General features: G+C 45.1%; 1 protein-coding gene across 1 annotated transcript in view; it reads right to left on the reverse strand.

Moving 5' to 3' along the window:
* Window positions 1–13,339: 13,339 nt before the first annotated feature.
* The window catches only part of LOC138301688 (lectin-like), a 191,884-nt gene continuing 188,183 nt past the window's right edge, over window positions 13,340–17,040 (reverse strand). Inside the window, exon 5 of the mRNA XM_069242203.1 lies at window positions 13,340–13,419. Within this exon, the coding sequence (XP_069098304.1) occupies window positions 13,340–13,419 (80 nt within the window). The remainder of the gene's footprint in view (window positions 13,420–17,040) is intronic.

The following is a 17,040-nucleotide window of genomic DNA, read 5'->3' on the forward strand; positions in this document are numbered from 1 at the left end:
CAGGAGTCCCCTTAGGGTGATTCATGCCAACCGCCTGAAACCCTACTATGACAGGGCTGATCTCACCCTGCTCATGGCAACAGATGAGGGACAGGAAGAAGAGAGTGACCCTCTCCCTGATCTCTTCTCCACCACCTCCGCCTCAGTGGAGGGAGTAGTCTTAGCAGATTCTCTGACTGCAGAACAGAAAGACAACTGAATCAATCTCTTAAGTCAGTTTTCAGACCTCTTTTCACTTGTACCAGGTACAACATCCTGGTGTGAACATACAATTGACACTGGAGACAGCCTGCCTGTCAAAAGTAAAATTTATAGGCAGCCTGACCATGTCAGGGACTGCATTAAACAAGAGGTGCAGAAAATGTTGGACTTAGGGGTGATTGAACCTTCTGAAAGCCCATGGGCCAGCCCAGTTGTGCTTGTACCAAAACCTCACACCAAAGACAGAAAGAGGGAGATGAGGTTTTGTGTAGATTACAGAGGGCTCAATCAGGTAACCAAAACTGATGCTCACCCTATACCCAGGACAGATGAGCTCATTGATACACTGGCTTCTGCCAAGTATCTTAGCACTTTTGATCTAACTGCAGGGTATTGGCAGTTTAGATTATCAGAAGATGCTAAACCCAAGACTGCATTTTCTACCATTGGAGGGCACTACCAATTCACAGTAATGCCCTTTGGGTTGAAAAATGCACCTGACACTTTTCAGAGGTTGGTGAACACAGTTCAGCAAGGGTTGAAGGCTTTCAGTGCAGCATATCTGGATGATATTGCTGTCTTTAGCTCAACCTGGGATGCTCACCTGGTCCACCTGTGGAAAGTTTTGGAGGCCCTGCAAATGGCAGTCCTCACTACAAAGGGCTCAAAGTGCAAGATAGGGCAGGGGAAAGTGGTTTATATGGGCCACCTGGTTGGTGGAAAACAGATTGCACCACTACAGGGGAAAATCCAAACTATCATGGCTTTGGTTCCCCCTACCACTCAAACCCAGGTGAGAGCCTTTTTAGGCCTCACAGGGTACTATAGGAGATTCATAAAGAATTATGGCTCCATAGCAGCCCCTCTTAATGATCTCACTAGCAAGAAAATGCCTAAGAAAGGATTAAGGACAGCCAGCTGTCAGAAAGCTTTTGAGGAGCTCAAACAGGCCATGTGCTCTGCACCTGTCCTAAAAAGCCCTTGTTACTCCAAGAAATTAATTGTTCAAACTGATGCATCAGAATTAGGGGTAGGGGCCGTACTATCACAACTGAATTCTGAGGGCCAGGATCAACCAGTTGCTTTTATCAGCAGAAGGTTGACCCCTAGAGAAAAGCATTGGTCTGCCATAGAGAGGGAGGCCTTTACTGTGGTCTGGGCACTGAAAAAGTTGAGACAATACCTGTTTGGTACTCACTTTATTGTTCAGACAGACCACAAACCTCTACTTTGGCTTAAGCAAATGAAAGGTGAAAACCCTAAATTGTTGAGGTGGTCCATATCCCTACATGGAATGGACTATACAGTGGAACATAGACCTGGGAGTACCCACTCCAATGCAGATGGACTCTCCAGATATTTCCACTTCGACAATGAAGACTCTTCTGGGCAAGGTTAGCCTTATTGTCCTTCGTTTTGGGGGGGGTTGTGTAGGAAAGTACCATCTTGCCTGGCATGTTACCCCCATTTCACTGTATGTACGTTTGTTTTTGCCCATGTGTCACTGGGATCCTGCTAGGCAGGACCCCAGTGCTCATAAAGTATGCCTGTATGTGTTCCCCGTGTGGTGCCTAAGTGTATCACTGAGGCTCTGCTAACCAGAACCTTAGTGTTTATGCTCTCTCTGCTTTCTAAAATTGTCACTGCAGGCTAGTGACTAATTTTACCAATTCTCATTGGCACACTGGTACACCCATATAATTCCCTTGTATATGGTTCTTAGGTACCCAGGGTATTGGGGTTCCAGGAGATCCCTATGGGCTACAGCATTTCTTTTGCCACCCATAGGGTGCTCAAACAATTCTTACACAGGACTGCCACTGCAGCCTGAGTGAAATAACGTCCACGTTATTTCACAGCAATTTTTCAGTGCACATAAGTAACTTCTAAGTCACCTATATGTCTAACCCTCACTTGGTGAAGGTTAGGTTCCAAGTTACTTAGTGTGTGGGCACCCTGGCACTAGCCAAGGTGCCCCCACATCATTCAAGGCCAATTTTTCAAACTTTGTGAGTGCGGGGACACCATTACACGCGTTCACTACACATAGGTCACTACCTATATGTAGCGTCACAGTGGTAACTCTGAACATGGCCATGTAGCATGTCTAAGATCATGGAATTGTCCCCCCAGTACCATTCTTGTATTGGGGGGACAATTCCATGATCCCCCGGGTCTCTATCACTGAACCTGGGTACTGCCAAACTGCCTTAACGGGGTTTCCACAGCAGCTGCTGCCAACCCCTCAGACAGGATTCTTTCCTCCTGGGGTCTGGGCAGCCCAGTCCCAGGAAGGCAGAACAAAGGATTTCCTCTGAGAGAGAGTGTTACACCCTCTCCCTTTGGAAATAGGTGCGAAGGGCTGGGGAGGAGTAGCCTCCCCCACCCTCTGGAAATGCTTTGATGGGCACATAAGCCAGTCTACACCGGTTCAGGGATTCCCCAGCCCTGCTCTGGTGCAAAACTGGACAAAGGAAAGGGGATTGACCACTTCGAGGGGAGGTGCCAAGAGCTCCTCCAGTGTGTCCCAGACCTCTGCCATCTTGGATCTTGGATTCAGCGGTGCTGGGGGCACACTGGACTGCTCTGAGTTGCCAGTGCCAGCAGGTGATGTCAGAGATCCCTCCTGATAGGTGCTTACCTCTCTTGGTAGCCAAACCTCCTTTCTTGGTAGCCAAACCTCCTTTTCTGGCTATTTAGGGTCTCTCCTCTGGGCTATTCCTCAGATAACGAATGCAAAAGCTCACCAGAGTTCCTCTGCACTTCCCTCTTCGACTTCTGCCAAAGATCGACCGCTGACTGCTCCAGGACACCTGCAAAACCGCAAAAAAGTAGCAAGATGACTACCAGCAACATTGTAGCGCCTCATCCTGCCGGCTTTCTCGACTGTTTCCTGGTGGTGCCTGCTCCGAGGGCTGTCTGCTTTCACCCTGCACTGGAAGCCAAGAAGAAATTTCCTGTGGGTCGACGGAATCTTCCCCTGCTAACGCAGGCACCAAACTTCTGCATCACTGGTCCTCTGGGTTCCTTCTCATCCTGACGAGCATGGTCCCTGGAACACAGGAACTGGGTCCAAGTGTCTCACACAGTCCAGTGGCCCTTCTGTCCAAATTTGGTGTAGGTAAGTCCTTGCCTCCCCACGCCAGACAGTAAACCTGTGTACTGTGTGATTTGCAGCTGCTCCGGCTTCTGTGCACTTCTGCAAGGATTCCTTTGTGCACAGCCTAGCCTGGGTCTCCAGCACTCCGTCCTGCAGTGCTCAAACCGCTGAGTTGAACTCCAACGTTGTGGCACCCTCCTTTTGTGACTCTGATTTCACAGATTTTCTAAGTGCCTGCTCTGGTACTTCTGCGAGTGCTGCCTGTTTTTGCGGGGGCTCTCTGAGTTGCTGAGCACCCCCTCTGTCTCCTCCTCCAAGGGGCGACATCCTGGTCCTTCCTGGTCCCAAGCAGCAAACAAAAACCTCCAACGTAACTCTTGCAGCTAGCAAGGCTTGTTTGCAGTATTTCTCCCTGGAATCACTTCTGCAACATCCAGCACACCGTGGGACATCTTCCATCCAAAGGAGAAGTTTCTAGCCCTTTTCGTTGTTGCAGAATCTTCGGCTTCTTCCACCCATAGGCAGCCCTTATACACCTTTATGTGGGTTTTCCTGGGCTCCTCCCCCCCCGGACACTATTGCGACTCTTGGACTTGGTCCCCTTCCTTTACAGGTCCTCAGGACCAGGAATACGTCTTCAGTGTTTTGTTGGTGCTTGTGGTTCTTGCAGAATCCCCTATCACGACTATTGTGTCTCTTTGGGGGTTGTAGGGTAACTTTACTCCTACTTTTCAGGGTCTTGGGGTGGGGTATTTTGGACACGCTTACTGTTTTCTCACAGTCCCAGCGACCCTCTACAATCTCCCATAGGCCTGAGTTCCATTCGTGATTTGCATTCCATTTGTGGAGTATACGGTTTGTGTTGCCGCTAGGCCTATGTCTACCTATTGCATCCTATTGTGATCCTACATTGTTAGCAATACTTTTCTTACTGTTACTTACCTGTTTTGGGTTTGTGTACATATAAGTTGTGTATATTACTTACCTCCTAAGTGAGGGTATTCTCTGAGATACTTTTGGCATATTGTCACTAAAATAAAGTACCTTTATTTTTAGTAACTCTGAGTATTGTGTTTTCTTGTGATATTGTGCTATATGATATAAGTGGTATAGTAGGATCTTTGCATGTCTCCTAGTTCAGCCTAAACTGTTTTGCCATAGCTACCTTCTATCAGCCTTTGCTGCTAGAAACACCTCTATTCTACTAATAAGGGATAACTGGACATGGCACAGGGTGTAAGTACCGTAAGGTACCCACTATAAGCCAGGCGAGCCTCCTACACTGCACACATGTCATAAATTGCACATAATAAGGTAACAACATCGCATGGCAATATTTCAACCTAGATAATCTTCAGAGAAGAGTGCCCACTAGGAAAACCAAAATCAAACATGAGTGGAAATTGAGAAAATACGACCTGGCAAAATAAAAGAAAGTTCGCCAAAAAAAAGCAAACTTGTCTTCCTGGTCACATTTTTGCCATTTACAAGCCTTCTGCTTGCAGGGTACTAGAAGTTAGAAATAAGAAAATAGTACCTTGATTACGCTGGGAGCAGAGAACAGGCATTGATTAATTTGAATCAATCAGTGTTAGGTCCCTGAGCCAAAGAGAGGAACGGAAACAATGCCAGGCCTGAAGTGGATGTATTATGAGGCTGCAAAGAAGAGTGCTAAGCAAGCCAACAAATGGTGAGTGACAGGTGGGCTCCAAACCCTCTACTGCACACAGCAAAGTCTCACAAGAGAGACGCATGCACTAGCAGATGTCCTCGCTGGCTCGACCCTAAAAGTGTGCGATAGGTTGCACCTAATTGACATAACATACTGAAAAAGTTGAGTACTGTTAACAAAGTGCATTCCTTCTAAGGGATTTTTGTTTAGGGCTAAACACAGAGATAGTAGAGCAAACCTATTTTCAGTGAGTGGTGCTTTCCCCCCTAGCTCTTCAAATATTAAATGTAAAGTGTTCCAAACCATATATACTGCACATGCGGCAGTAGTGCAACCTTCCAAAACACACAAGAATGGCTACAGCTAGAGCAGCACAAGTATAATTGTTTCCTAAAACACAAACAACGTATAGCAGTGGTTGCTGTATTGCAAGTTTCCATCACATACTAAAGAAGAATATTATGGGTGACAGTAATGCCCACTTTCTTCACAGGAAAAGCAAGTATTGCAGGAAAATTAGAAAGGTAACTACAGGGTCAGAGGTCTAATGTGGCAGCCTCTAACCAGGAATGTGTATGAATGCAGTTGTGGGAAGCAGAGCCTTTGACTCTAACTATCTGCATGAGAAGGACGGAACAGAGTCTTCTCCAGGAAGTCTGGCACTAAAACAGCATGCTGTATATAGGGCAGGGAAGTGTCCTATTTTTCTTTAAGATCAGGGGCTGCTCAGAGCTGTGACTAGATGTTAGGCCCTTTGTTATCCCCAGACATATCTAGAATTATTTTTATCTTCTGCATGTACCCAGAGGTCATAATCTGGCCACTGGGAGTTCCTCAGACTGAACTATGTCACCATCAGTCAGCACTTAAGATGACCTTCAGTTTGCAATCACAGCTTATGTGTTGGCTTAGCTGGCACTCACATTATCTTGGCTAGTAATCACAATCCCCCATCTAACCCTCATAGACGTTCAGATAGCCCCTAACTACCCAGGCATACCACACGTGTTCCTAGACTTGATGCCAGCCAACCAAAATCAGTACTATGGACTCTGCCAGTCCGGAGGCACTCAAAGATCACCCACAAACCTCAAGCACTACAACTGAAAATCCTAGGCATGACCTCAGTCGACCACAATCAGGACTTTGGACCCTCTGTCAGTCCTCAAGCACTCAAATATCACCTCCAAAATTAAAACACTAAAACGGCCAAGTAAAATCTTTTAGCTAGCTCTCAGTTTATCCATTGGCCTTCAGTCACACATAATAGATGCTCATACCAAATCAGTCAGTGTTCAAGCTGTCAAAACCCTATCTCCCAGCCTTCTTCACAGATAAACCTAACTTCTTTCAGCCTATAATGGGTCACTTGATGCCAGTCTTAGAAGACTCTAAAGACCTTTTAATGTCCAGAGGCACCCTTATCAGAAACCTGAAAATCCCTTAGCTGGCCACACATTCACTCTGCCTGTCCTTGTTAACTACTGGATGGCCTACACAGGCTCAAAGTGAGCTCTAGCTGTCTCGCTTCCCTACCTTTCCATCATTTAAAGCCCAAGAGACCTTGTTTCTCCCTCTTCTGGACTATCATCTTCCCTCAAGGATAGGTCAGCTGGCTCTCAGACTCCTTTTCCCAAAGAGCATTCTTAGATCACCTGTTAGCTTTCATCTCCTTAACTTGAGTCTTAATAAATGCATGGCCCGTCCTTTAGGTAGTCATAACACAGGAGACACCATATGTTTGTCCCCAAATCCCCTTTCCTAGTCTTCACAACCCACAAGGCTCTTATCAGCAGACAATATCCATGGCCTGTGCTGATCAGTATATACAGAGTGGGCGTAGAGACTTGCTCCGTTGAATTTCTTTGCTGCTTCAGTCTTGCATTTCCAGGCATGTTTGGCGTGCAATAACTGTTTGTGAACCTCTTGTTGTGAGGCTTCATAGCTGGAAAGTTTGAAGTATACGAAATGCCCAAGTTAATTCTGGACAGACTGCATGTTCCAAAACACTGAGAGGTTATCATGAGATTGGCAATGGTAGCAGCCCTCTTGTATTTATGAAATATAATAAGTTTGAAAGTTTTCTTTACTAGACTTTCAAGAATATTAGTTGCTGGAGTCAGAGTCTTGTTGGCAGAATTTTGAAAATCATTGTGCTTTCATCTGGAATTATCAAAGATGTATTGGGTAGAGAGAAGTATTTTAGGACAACACTAGAAGATTTTGGTTTGCACAAGAGTACTGGAGTCATCCTTTCTAATGACTATAAAACCCTAGTTTACTTATTATTTCACAAAAAAGCCAAGAGGAATCCTCAGCATCTGTAGACGTTATTTGCATTCTGTTATGAGAAATGAATGTTATCAAGGTGTTATTAGATATGGGGAAGGAAATGTATAATGTCAGAAAGAAAATAACACCATCAACATCCATTACATTGTAACTGATTACCTTATTAGATTGAGAAGCATTGAGATCACAGACTTGATGCAAACATCACTGTGGGAGTTGTCTCTATAGAAATGCATATATGAGTTCAGAATATTTCATATAAATATCAAAAAGCCTTTCTTGATGTTTCAGCATTAAGATGTCAGAGAGCTTCTACCAACCATATAGAGTTGGTTATAAAGAGATTGTCATAATCATATTTAGAATACGGAACTGGAATGGAAATGATGAAATACTATGGCTCTCATTATGACCCTGGCGGTCGGAGGAAATATGGTGGAAAGTACTGTCAACAGGCTGGGGGTATTTTCCACCATATCATGACATTGGCGGTTTGGCTGAAGCCAAACTGTCAATGTACCACACCGACCACCACAGCAGTAATGGCTGCCGGGCTGGAGATATCAATCTCTAGCCCACCGGCCGTCACTGTACCACCTGTGGGATTATGATCCCGCCTACCACCTTGGTTTTCATGGCTCCGTTACAGCCAACGAAAACTCACCGATAGAGGTATTCCCCACCCACATCCCACTCACCAGAGTCCCAACTCCCACCCTTCCTCTCCAAATCCCCCTTACATTCACTCCCCCTTAACACAGGCACACATGCAAACACACATCCAATCTCACATTCATCCACACATGCATACATCCATTCACACACACATCTGCACACTTTCATACATACACGCAGACACGCATTCACAGAACACAACATACACGCACTCACACCTCCATACATGCACACACATTCAACACGCAACACACACACACACATACATGCATGCACATAAATACACACACATACCCACACACACACACAACACCCCCACCCATCTCCCAAGTCGGAGCACCCAATTACCTGCCTTTAGAGGGACCTCCAGCAGAAGACGGGACGGGCGCTGCTGCCAGCAGTAGTGTCCATCAGCAAAACACCGCCCGGCCATATTATTGGTATTAATATGGCCGGCGGTGGTATACTGGCGTGGCGCTGCTGCTGGCAGCAGTGCCACATTACAGCCATCTGCCGGCATGGCCACAGCCGGGTTTCCGCCATACTTCTGGCGAAAATCTGACTGTTGCCATAATATGGCGGACAGCTGTTAGCCGCGACGCTCTTTTGGCGCCCATCGCCGTGGCGGTAGGCGGTTTTACTGCCACTGTCATAATGAGGGCCTAAGTGTTGGTTCTTGTTGCAGATATCGATGTATCTCTTTAACAGAGAAGATTAAGGTATCCTTTATTTGTCTTTCCCTCTCTTGCCTGGGTCTACTGCTGACCAGCATAACTGTCCTATGCATGGTTGTAAATGGGTTCAGGAAAATGTGATATTAGCATTGGTCATGTTGGATCTGGTTCCAAAGTTAATGCAATCCAGACACTACTTTATTAATAGCACACAAGCGAATTGAGCTTCCAGTCTCCTGAATGTGTTATACAGGCATGCCCTTCAGTAATCTATAGCTATAAGGGTACCATCTTAGTTTAAATTAAAGTTGGAGCGTTAACCACAAGATAATGATGTGCCCCTTTTGGGCAACATTTATCACACCTAAGCCCATATTTATACTTTTTGACGCTAAACTGCGCTAACGCAGTTTAGCGTCAAAAAATTTAGCGCCGTCTAACGCCATTCTGAAGCGCCATGCGGGCGCCGTATTTATGGAATGGCGTTAGCCGGCGCTAGCAGACCGGCGCTGCCTGGTGTGCGTGGAAAAAAACCACGTAGACCAGGCAGCGCCGGCGTAGGGGGAAAATGGCGTTAGGGCGTCTTAAAATGGGGCAAGTCAGGTTGAGGCAAAAAAATCGCCTCAACCCGATTTGCGCCATTTTTTTCGACGCCCAGACGCCATTTAAATGACTCCTGTCTTAGTAAAGACAGGAGTCATGCCCCCTTGCCCAATGGCCATGCCCAGGGGACCTATGTCCCCTGGGCATGGTCATTGGGCATAGTGGCATGTAGGGGGGCACAAATAAGGCCCCCCTATAACACCAAAAAAAAATAAAAAAAATAAAAAATTATACTTACCTGAACTTATCTGAATGTCCCTGGGATGGGTCCCTCCATCCTTGGGTGTCCTCCTGGGGTGGGCAAGGGTGGCAGGGGGGGTCCCTGGGGGCATGGGAGGGCACCTGTGGGCTCATTTTGAGCCCACAGGCCCCTTAACGCCTACCCTGACCCAGGCGTTAAAAAGTGGCGCAAATGCGGGGTTTTTTGACCCGACCACTCCCGGGCGTGATTTTTGCCCGGGAGTATAAATACGACGCATTTGCGTCGCCGTCATTTTTTTAGACGGGAACGCCTTCCTTGCATCTCATTAACGCAAGGAAGGCGTTCACGCAACAAAATGACGCTATTTGCCCATACTTTGGCGCTAGACGCGTCTAACGCCAAAGTATAAATATGGCGTTAGTTTTGCGCCGAATTTGCGTCGAAAAAAACGACGCTAATTCGGCGCAAATGGAGTATAAATACCGGCCTTAGTATATAAATATATGTGCACACAGATACACATAGGGCTTATTTTTATATATTTTTTTCATTGACATACACCTTGTTACAACAATAGCCTTAGAATGTCATGTAATTTTTGCATGAATATGGCCTACTGGGCATAGGTTTAAATCCTTTGCAGAACTCAGTTAAACTTTTCCTGTTATAGCAATGAAAAAAATAATGCAATTGAGCTTTATACAAATATGTTAAGAGCCACACACATTTTGTATTGTGGGCAATGTCACTGATTGCATTTATTCATTTACATACATTATATATTATAGAATGGTCATTCTATTTTGTAATATCAATATTATTCTAATTTCTTTGTAAATGATTTGTCTTTTTTGATAGATGTTCATATCCGGGTTTATCACTTACCCTGCTTTTCAAGTGACACTCAGGACCCAAATGTGTGATGGGTGGCAGAGTAATTCAGGATGCGATACTGCTGTACCCAATTACACCCAGCTCAGTGGATCCAATTTTACTGGCCAGAAATTCCATCTAGTAAAATCATATTGTTTGGACTGCAAGTGCAGTTCAGCCTTAGCACTAACACCCCTGCCACCCCCATCACCCCGCAGAACAAGGGGATCTCTAACACATCCCCTTGTCAACTCACAGCATCTGCTGTCCTGTCTTTCAGCCTCACATTCTCCATCTGCAGCACTCCGTTACTTACATTTACTCCCTCCGCAGAGAAGGGGGTGAATAGAATGAGATTTCTCCGTGCTTGGGGATTTAGCCCACGTAATTCCAGGCACACATGTTATTTCCTATTCCATCGTAAATTCTTGCAATAGGCAGATTTCTGTGTGGGGATACTGGCTGCAAAAAGTATTTAGTCCAAGATGGTATAAGCACACATAAATCTAGCCATCCTGTAAACGGGGACTCTGGGTACATTTGGTTTTCTTCTGATGATCTGCTAAGGTTGGCAGTTAGATGGAAGTGATGCCTTAAAAAACCTAACCTTTGAGAGAGCGTAGTTTAAATAATACATATATTAAAAAGAAATGCTTATATCAATGCTCAACGATGCTGCATAGAAAACGATAATAATAGTGATTATGCTTAAAAGTGCATTTGAATTATGACTATAATGTGTGTGGCCACCAATGTATACGCAAACTAATGACTCATAAATAAAATTATTAATGCTATGGTTAATTAAGTTATATTAACGATTACGATATTGCATTTATATTGAAAATCTCATAGGCCTTAAGTCAGCGTGAGCTGTGGGTTTTAGCTGCCTGGCTCTCATATTAAAAGCATTTTTCTGTTTTTCAGTGTGCTGACTCGCAAAGGGCCATGACCCTGCAAATGTTCTTTTCTTCAACTTGGAAGATGAATGTATCATTACACTTCTGTTCTCATCCGCATACTTGCTACCTTAGTTTATGTTTTATGCACAAGATTGAAACAAATGTAGATTAATGTAATGTACAAGGACGTTTAAACCATGGACAAAGGAACTCATGACCCGAGAAGACGTGCCAAGATGTGAAGTAATCCCCGGATGTGCCTCCTCCGAAGACTTCAATTATGAAGACCAATCAAAGTGTTATGAATAAATGTGGGGTTACCATTGGAATTGGTGATTTTGAGACTTATTAAAACCATCCTCACCCATAGACTGCCCGATTATACACTTCTCCTCCTTACGAGGGAAGTGCCCCCTGTTCCTTTAGTCGAGTTTAGACTGATGGCGTTTTGACTGATGTCCTGAAGACGAAGACTGATCCTGTGTGCTGACCTAACCTTTGGAGGGTAATTATGACGATGCAATTTGTAATTTGTCTGTTTGCTTTTCCTTTCTAGGTACCAACTGCTCATTTTGATAGAGACCATAGCTAGAAGTTTTCCAAATTGGTGTTCTAAATTCTTTTGCATGAAGCCTAACATGCTGATGCTAATTAGTGGTTAGGATAGGAGTTCACTTTGATTGACGCAGATAGACAAATGACTGATGTTATGCTATGCTGAACTGACACGTATATGACATTTGCTGTATTCTGATCTATGTTTACGCCGTGTTATGTATTGATGTTTGTGATTCTTGCATTAATTAAATCTTATCACAGCTGCCATATTGTGACTATGCTGTTATGCTTCTTGGTATTGAGATTAACTCTTTTGCTTGTAGATTGTAACCAATAGGGAATAAAATACATAAAATTCTATTAAAGGTGTGGTTATTCATGGCTGAAAGGTCATGGGTGCGTCGACAATTTGATTAATGTCTTTAACCAAAGTAAAGTGTATTGTGGTGATAAATATTGATGACATTATTGATATATTGCTTGACATATTGATTAGTTATCTCGTCCTACGGTGTCTCTCCACTGGGTCACAAGATTCATTGGCCTAAAACAAGTCCTAATGTGTAATAAATTAACATAAAAGGACACGTTATCACCTTTAAAACCCATTGATGTTGAGCAATCAAAGAGTGGACAGGGTTTTTTTTTTAGTTAATCCTGGGTGTATTGTAAAGGCCTATACACAGTTTTTAACTGGGACCCCTGGTGAGCGTGCATCACATTTTAAAGACCACTACTTTCGCACAAAAACAAGATTACATAAAGTGCTACTTCACCCGTGGCTAGGCATCCGATGTCTATAGATGCACTGTGCTGTCAGGTCTCTCAAATCAACTCTACTAATTATCTTCTGTTAGCCACTCCCTGAAATTGCAAATGTGCACATATCTCCTTGTGAGAGGAGTTTAGTTGCAGGCAGACAATGGCATCTTGTTACAGTGGGTGCTCTACTGTTATCTTCATTCAAACAAAATTAATTGATTTATTAATTGTAAAGAGAATAACGTTTATATGATTGGGGAAGCATGCTTCTATGATTTTTCAACGTCTTTATTGTTTATATGTTCTATTTTAACAATACGGCATACAAGTATAGAATTAGTAAAAACTGCAGTTTTGATTAAAATACATCTATTTCTTAACACTTAAAATGATTACTCAATTAATCAACGTCTTAAATCAAGGCTCATTGCAAGGAGCATTATAGGTTGAGAGTTTCATTGCAAAGGGGTGCCTTTGTATTTTATTACAGCAGTGACTTGTGATTTCGAATGTAACGTCATCATATTTGTAATGAAGGCAGTAGACAATCAATTTATGTTTAGCTATAAAGGAGCTTCATTGTTCACATCAGATTCAAGTAGCTGAACATTAAGTATAACAGTCCATGCAGAGAAAGGTTGATATTATAGGGATATAGAACACAAGTCTTCAGTGCTTTAAGGTGGCACACTAAAGTCACAGATGTACTTGTCTCTTCTCATCAGTGGATAATTTGCTACATTACATTACAATAGATCACTTATTGTAAAGCCTGTACAGCTCCTTCTGGACGTTGTGGTAATGATTCTCCAGGACAGATTTCCATCAATAACGCCAAGGTGTGGTATATTTGCAGATAAATGGAAACTTTTGATCACAGTGTTCATCATTCCAAAGACCAGGAGCTGTTAAAAAAGTACAGTATGTTTTATTGGCCATTGTTTTACAGACTTTTTGTGATTTCAGCATTGGTGTTGACGGTTAACATGAACACGAACTATATATCTCCAAAGAACTTTAAAAAAAACACTGGACATGTCAGTTGGATCGATAGTTACCACCTAGAGATTGCAGATATAAAATAATCTTACTACCATAAAACTTTACCATTTATTTCCGGTGATATATTACCTCTGGCAATGTCAGGGCAGTTATCAGTTTGAGGGCTGAATATTTTTTTTACAGTTTGTGGGACAATTCAAATATATAGTTTCATATTAACCCCTGAGTCTACAAAATTGTGCAGATAAACATGAAACCATTATGATTCCATTATAAAGATAGAGCTAGACATCAAGGGCCTGACTTATGAAATGAAAGAGCCGCCTTTACGTAATTATTTGACGCAAAAGCGGCGCAAACTTACAAAATATAGTAATATAAGTTTATGATGCTTTTGCGTCAAAAAATGACGTAAAGGAGGCACTAACGTTTCATAAATAATGCCCCAAGTGCCCAATTCACAAATGTGAACTGAGACCTGAATTCTAATGGACAATTCCCAAAGGCAAACGTAATACTGAAGCCTAAACTTAGACCTGAAGTCTAAGTTTAGACCTGAAGTCTAAGGGCCTGATTCACAAAATTAAACTTTGATTTGAGGATTTTTCTCAAAACTAAAACTAAAAATAAATAGCCTGTTCTCTGACTATATTCATTGGTGTTAAATAAACCTGTAAATGCAAATTGTGTTTGCACTTATTTGTGTTCTAGTTAGTGGTCATCATGCATAGCTATCTCTGCATCTCTTTAAATGTTTACCATTCCTAAGCATTTGTTAGGGACCTTATACCTCACACTGTTTGTTTCCTCTCCCTTTATTTATACCTTCTGCCTACTTTACTCTCATTTTTCTTATAGTGTAGCCTATTTTGCTGTTTTGCTTTCCATGACAAGCAAACTCTTAATACCTACTACTCCAATTTGAGTACAGATGTGCTGTTTATAAGACTGATTCCTCACTCCCCCTCTCTCTCTCATTCCCCCAGTCCTCTCACATGTGAGGTCTGGCACATTATACAGCCCTCCTGAAGTGCTAAATAAGCCACCAGTATATCATACAATATTACTCTTGGTTCATGTGTATCAGTGACTGAGTGGCAGGTGGCCTGTGTTATTGAGAGACTATTGGTCTGTGGCCATGGATAAATGTGTGCCTGGTCCTTGTGCATGTGTTTTTGTAGGCATTTTGGTCTGTGTGTGCCTGGATGTCTGTAGTTGTTTTATTCTGTTAGCATATTTGTAGGTATTTACCTATTTTGCAGTTTCAAATTGAAGGTTTAACCATACTCAAATTATCATCCTCAGAAGGATGAAAGAGTTAGCGACCCTTGACCCAAGGGTAGTTTGCTCCCCCTGCCACTGTAGCTCCACCAGCCCAGGCTCCTGAGACCTCCTAGCAAGCCCAGCGAAATCACAGTAAGTACCCCCCCCACCGCCCAGCCCCCCGCCCTGCCCCGCGCTACTCACCTCCTCTCCTGCTTCTTTTCTTCATCTCTGATCTTCCTCTGTGCTCTTCATCTGTATTCTTCATCTGTACTCTTCTTTCTTCCCTGCTCCCCATCCTGCCTGTTGTTTCTTCTGTCTTCATCTGTGTTCTTCTTCTGTGTGCTTCTTTCTCTCTCCTCTGCACCGCGACCTGCGTGTGCTTTCTTCTTCTGTGTCCTTCTTCTAGGCTCTTCTCTCCTCTGCTCCTCTTCTTTTTCACCATCTTCTTGGCTCTTCTCTCTGCTGCTCGTCGCTCCTCTTCTTCTTTTCCTTCTTCTGTGATCTTCTCTCTTCTGCTCTTCTGCTCCTCTTCTTCTTTACCGTCTTCTTGGCTCTTCTCTCTGCTGCTCGTCGCTCCTCTTCTTCTTTACCTTCTTCTGTGATCTTCTCTCTTCTGATCTTCCGCTCCTCTTCTTCTTTACCTTCTTCTGTGATCTTCTCTCTCCTGCTCTTCTCTCTTCTGCTCCTCTTCTTCTTTTACCTTCTTCTTGGATATTCCCGTGTCTGCCCTCCTTCTCATGACTCGTCTCTCTGACCTCCCTCACTCTCCACCCCCTCTGTAACACCCCTATCTTCCTATCTTTCTATCTTTCTCCCTCCCTCACCACCTCCTCTGTAACCCCCCTATCTTCCTATCTTTCTACCCTTCTATCTCTCTCCCTCACTCACCTCCACCTCTGTAACCCCCCTCCCCTATCTTCCTAACTTTCCTTCTAACTTTCTTCCTAACTCCCCGCCACCCTTAACCCCCCTCCCCCATCTTTTCTCCCCTCTACCTGTCCCCCCTCCCTCCAATTTCCCACTGCCACCTCCTGCACGCCCCGCCCCCCCAGCTCCCATTCGTCGCCCCACTCCCGTCCCCCGCCCCCAGCTGACCCCTCCCCCCCTCCTCCCTCTTATAGCGGCCGCTGTGCGGCCGCGCCACTGGCGCGCCAATGGCAAGCCTGTCTGCGGCCGTCAGCGCCTGGCCCGCGCCCAGTGCCACGACCCCTAGCCCTCAGCACTCCCAAACCCAGCTGCACCGCTACGACCCCATCACCCTCCACGCCCTCAACCCAGGGCGTTCCAGCACCTGCTTCCAAGCCAACCCGAAACGTACCCACGGACCCTTCGTATGTCACACCTGCAAACTTACCTTCCATCACAAAACCACCACGACCGCCAGCCCATGCGCCATCAACCACCTCAAATGCATCCTGATCAACGCACGATCAGTCCACAAGCACGCCGTTGAACTCTGGGACCTCCTGGACTCCACCGCACCAGATGTCGCCTTCATCACTGAGACCTGGATGAATGCCTCCTCTGCCCCCGACATCGCCATAGCCATCCCCGAAGGCTACAAGATTTCCAGAAAAGTCCGCACCAACCAAGTAGGAGGAGGAATCGCCATCGTCTTCAAAGACACTATCAACGTCACCACCTCCACCGAAGACCCCCCCCTCTCCGCCGAACACCTGCACTTCCAGATCCGCACAGACCCCAGGACCACCCTCAGAGGATCCCTCATCTACCGTCCCCCCGGAACGCGCGCTCTCTTCAGCGACTCCATCACCGACTTCATCTCCCCGCACGCCCTCGCCTCGCCGGACTACATCCTCCTCGGCGACCTCAACTTCCATCTGGAACAGAACAACGACCCCAACACCACCGCCCTGCTCGACAACCTCGCCAACCTCGGCCTCAAGCAACTGGTGAACACCCCCACCCACATCGCCGGACACACGCTAGACCCCATCTTCTCCGCCAGCAAACACGTATCCTTCAGCCACGCCTCCGCTCTACACTGGACCGACCACAGATGTGTCCACTTCACCTTCCGACGCGAAACTCGCCACCTCCGCACACAACCCATCCCACGTCGACAGTGGAACAAAATCCCCGAAAAACAGCTTCTCTCCACTCTCATCGACAACCAACCCACCTTCTCCGCCGACCCCAACGACGCAGCCCTCAGCCTCACGAACTGGATCACCAACTGCGCAGACAACCTCGCTCCCCTCAGACGCCTTCCAAGACAGTCCAACACCAAAAAACCT

This window comes from Pleurodeles waltl, chromosome 6, assembly GCF_031143425.1.
Source record: "Pleurodeles waltl isolate 20211129_DDA chromosome 6, aPleWal1.hap1.20221129, whole genome shotgun sequence".
Lineage (NCBI taxonomy): Eukaryota > Metazoa > Chordata > Amphibia > Caudata > Salamandridae > Pleurodeles > Pleurodeles waltl.